The sequence below is a fragment of the Morone saxatilis genome, unplaced genomic scaffold (assembly GCF_004916995.1).
Source record: "Morone saxatilis isolate NCDOM2014 unplaced genomic scaffold, NCSU_SB_2.0 Contig4, whole genome shotgun sequence".
NCBI lineage: Eukaryota > Metazoa > Chordata > Actinopteri > Moronidae > Morone > Morone saxatilis.
Genome location: NW_023339984.1, coordinates 14108505 through 14112801, shown reverse-complemented (window position 1 = coordinate 14112801; position 4297 = coordinate 14108505). Strand labels below are relative to the sequence as shown.

At 42.0% G+C, this 4297-nt stretch overlaps 1 protein-coding gene across 1 annotated transcript in view; it reads left to right on the top strand.

Annotated features, from left to right (window-relative positions):
- The first annotated feature begins 606 nt into the window (after positions 1-606).
- Positions 607-4297, top strand: part of supt16h (SPT16 homolog, facilitates chromatin remodeling subunit) — a 10784-nt gene continuing 7093 nt past the window's right edge. Inside the window, exons 1-6 of the mRNA XM_035674999.1 lie at positions 607-747; positions 1152-1322; positions 2261-2413; positions 2529-2675; positions 3298-3449; positions 4029-4208. Of these exons, the coding sequence (XP_035530892.1) occupies positions 622-747; positions 1152-1322; positions 2261-2413; positions 2529-2675; positions 3298-3449; positions 4029-4208 (929 nt within the window). The 5' untranslated portion in view covers positions 607-621. The remainder of the gene's footprint in view (positions 748-1151; positions 1323-2260; positions 2414-2528; positions 2676-3297; positions 3450-4028; positions 4209-4297) is intronic.

Sequence of the window (4297 nt, the reverse complement as noted above, 5' to 3'; positions counted from 1 at the left end):
ATTCACCACGTTAGCTACCCCCCCCCCTTTTCTATTTGCCACCGAGCTAACTTTATGTAGCTACATGTGTAGTAGCACTCGGCGTTTTTGCAAATTTGACGTGTTAAAGTGCTCACACTAACGTTTGTCTATGTATTTATTGTTTCTGTTTCACTATTATGTGTGTTTGACAGTTTGCCTGCTGCGCTACATGCTATTTTTTGTCCCCAGCAGGCTAATTAGCATCAGAATAACGCCAGAAACATGTGGACTTTACTTTCTATGAAGGCTTAAAATGTCCCCAAAGTACTTTTACTCAACACTGTGGCAACTTTAAATGTGTTTTAAACTCTATTTTAAAGAAGTATTTTGATGTAGCTTGGTGAGTTTTCCCCCCTTTTTACTGTGAGCTCTCATTTAAGTATGAAATTACCCTTTTTAAGTGCTTTAAAAAGGTAATTTAAGGACTTTTAAAGCAGCTTTGTGAGCCTTGCAGTACTCCTGTGTGCTGCCAGGTGGATGCAGCATCAGGTGCCGATGAAGTGCCACAAATCTTCCTCACCACAGCTGAAAACTACCAAAATCTTCCTGCAGAATTACTGTGGATGAATTACGGCCTTGTTCTTTTTCACATTAAAGCATATGTGCCTTTTTTTTCTTAAATGTGATTTCCAGAAAGGAGAAGATGAGTTCGGCAAAGTCGACGCCATCGTGGTGTCTGTGGGGGTGGACGAGGAAATTGTGTACGCCAAATCCACGGCCATACAGGTGAGACGCCCCAGCACAGGCGAGATGAAGGCATTTTCCCGCAGTCCATTCATGGTTTTATCCACACATACGAGCTTCATAACTACATTATTATCTAAACTAAACCCGTGTGGGAACTTATTTGTCCTGTTTCTCTGAAATTTGCTGGAGCACAATGGAGCAGAGTGTTCAAATAACGTCTTTTAAACATCGTTAAAGCGTCAACTGAGAGGTGGAGACGTGTTAATGTTCCTCCACGTGTCTTTAACTTTACCGTTTGACCATAAATGAATGTTGAGTTGCGCTCCAGCTAAAACTAAATGGGACTACACATGCATGTTAAGGGATATACAGACTGTGCATCTGTTTTCTACATATTTTTCGATTGAATTCACCCTTTTTTTCTCCTTTATTTTCCCGCTCAGACGTGGCTCTTTGGCTACGAGTTGACGGACACCATCATGGTGTTCTGCGAGACCAAAATCATCTTCCTCGCCAGCAAGAAGAAGGTGGATTTCCTCAAACAGGTGGCTATAACGAAAGGCAACGAGAACGCCAACGGTGTCCCGCCCATCACCCTGCTCACCAGAGAAAAGGTGTGTAAAGACCTGTGTTTAGTTTAATTATCTGCACGTGATTTAAAGATGTGTGTGTGTGTGTGTGTGTGTGTGATTTGTGTTTATGAATATCTTTCTGGTCTGAAAGAGGAATCTGTTCCCCTCATAAGGTTGAGAAATAATATTCGATGCTTCCTCTTCTGTGGTTAATTCAGGCGATTTTCACACACATGCATCAGGTTCAATAACTTTGTCAAACTTTCTCGTTTATAACTGTAATTTTTGTGAATGTGCTCACATTTTGTTGAAAGTTGACTCTCGTAAAAGCACTTTTTCTTCTTTTCATGCCTCTCAAATCACCAAGACAAATAACTGTGATCACTTCTAGTAAAATTAGTGTTTCCCGCCGCAGCGAAAGCTTTGCCATCACAGTTTCTAAAGACTGACAAAAGAAAAGGAGTCAGCACAGCTTTAAAACGAAGTGTGGAGATGGTTTTGGCTATAAAGTAAAGAATCCAGTCTGTATGTCGTTAACTGATAAACCAGAGAAATTGTGGAGAAACTTTGGACTTTTGTATCAGATCTCTCGTCCACGTGAGTACAGTCTCTCACTCTCTCTCACCGCAGTAACCTACAGTACATTTAAACATTATTAAATGAATACTCTGCCAAGCGTCTATTTCCAGATCTGTTTTATATGAAAGAGCTGTAACCAAATCACGCATCTTTATTGTACAAATTGCCCACGTGTCAATGTACAGTGGCATTAATATCTATTATTAACTCTCTTTCCTGACCCTCAATGTCTTGTTCTTGATTAAATGAGACATAAATAAATATGGTGTATATATAATAAATGTTCAAAAAAAAATAAATATTAAGATTATTATTTTGGTTTATGTATATAGGTACAACTAGCAATTTATAAAAAAGCATGTGGTTTTAAACAAACATTTGTTGCCATTTGTGTCTCTCAGAACGAAAGCAACAAGGCCAACTTTGACAAGATGATCGAGGCGATCAGAGGCAGCAAAGAGGGCAAGACGGTGGGAATCTTCAGCAAGGACAAATTCCCCGGAGAGTACATGAAGAGCTGGAACGACACGATCACCGCCGAGGGGCTGGAGAAGGTGAGACGCCGTCGGGAATTTCTGTTGGAGCATTTTTTAGATCTGTAAGCTGGAATGAAGAGTCGCTGTCTCTGTTTTCAACACCTGTCTTTCCTCCGTTGCGTCCTGCCTGCAGGTGGACATCAGTGCCGTGGTCGCGTACACGATGGCGGTGAAGGAAGACGGAGAGCTTGGCCTGATGAAGAAAGCAGCGGCCATCACCAGCGAGGTTTACTCAAAGTTCTTCAAGGAGCGCGTGATGGAGATCGTTGACGCAGACGAGGTGAGGAACAGGGGATTCAGATTAAATTCTCCGATCACTCTTAAGCTGCGTTTACGTCATAACTTTCAGACGTAAGTTGGCAAACACCTGACATGAATTTGTAACCGCAGCAAGATCTCCCACTAGGTTAAAAAACAAAAAACATTACTGCAAATCCTCCATCGCTCGCAGTTGCATCCAAATTCAGAGAAAGTCACTGAGGATGGACAACAATGCAAATCTAATTTAGGCTATTTAAAGGTCCACTGTGTCCTTTATAGGAGGATCTGTTGGCAGCAATGGATTCATTGGTTTGTTTTATTAACGCCTGTAAATAAGAGTTGCTGTGTTTTCGTTACCTTGGGATGAGCCGATTCCCTCACTTCATCCTCCCGTTCATTCAAAGCGTGAAGGAGAAACTACGGAGGTCGTGAAACGCACCGAAAACACGAAAGTTGGAAAGGGAAGGACGAAATTAGGGAATCTGCAACTAAATCCTACACACTGGTCCTTAAATTCAACTGGTTTTAAACATCCCTTACTTAGTTCAAATAGTTTTTATATTCTTTTTTAGGTTTTCCTTTTTTTTCTTTTTCAAGGTTAGTGACCAGTGCTGAACTGAATTTCTTTTTCTACCCAACAGAAAGTGCGTCACAGCAAGCTGGCAGAGTCCGTGGAGAAGGCCATCGAGGAGAAGAAGTACCTGGGCGGTGCAGATCCCTCCACAGTGGAGATGTGTTATCCTCCTATCATCCAGAGTGGAGGGAACTACAGCCTCAAGTTCAGCGTCGTCAGGTACCGCGTCTCACGTTTTTTTTAGTGGTGTTCAGTTGGTTACAATCTGCAACTTCACCGCACGATGCCACTAAATCCGACACTGGTCCTTTTTCATTTTCCTGAATAATTGTTTGGTCTATTAAATGTCATAAAATAGTGAAAAAAACAACCCGTCTGTCTCCTAAAGACATCTTCAAATCTTCAAATTGCTTGTTTTGTCCAAGCAGCAGTTCAAAACCCAAACGTATTCATATTATGTTCGACAAAACGGGGGGCAAATGTATCTTTTTAAAAGACTCCCTTATCGGTAAGTGAATAAAATCTTAAAGCTTGTTGCAAGATTTTCTGAAAAAAAAAAATAAATCCAAGATCGAATGTTTTGTCAAAAAATTGCAGTTGCTGTTAAAGGAATTTTGGAAAATACGAGGTTAGATGAGAAGATCGATACCGCTATCATATCTGTCTGTTTTAAACATGAAGCTACATCCACGAGACGGTGAGCTTCGCATAAAGACTGGAAGCAAGGGAAGAGACAATCATACACGTTTACCCCGATCGTCGTCTTAACTGACGCCCCTCCTCCTTTTTGTGCTCTAGCGATAAGAACCACATGCACTTCGGTGCCATCACGTGTGCCATGGGGATCCGTTACAAGTCGTACTGCTCCAACCTGGTGCGCACCCTCATGGTGGACCCCCCTCAGGAGATGCAGGACAACTACAACTTCCTGCTGCAGGTGGAAGAGGAGCTGCTCAAACAGCTCAAACATGGTGAGCGTGGGAGCCTTTGGGTACTTGTTAAAGCCACACGGTGTGACGTTAGTGGGTGCTTATTCCTCAGTTGCCTCGCTGCTTGTGATATTTGTG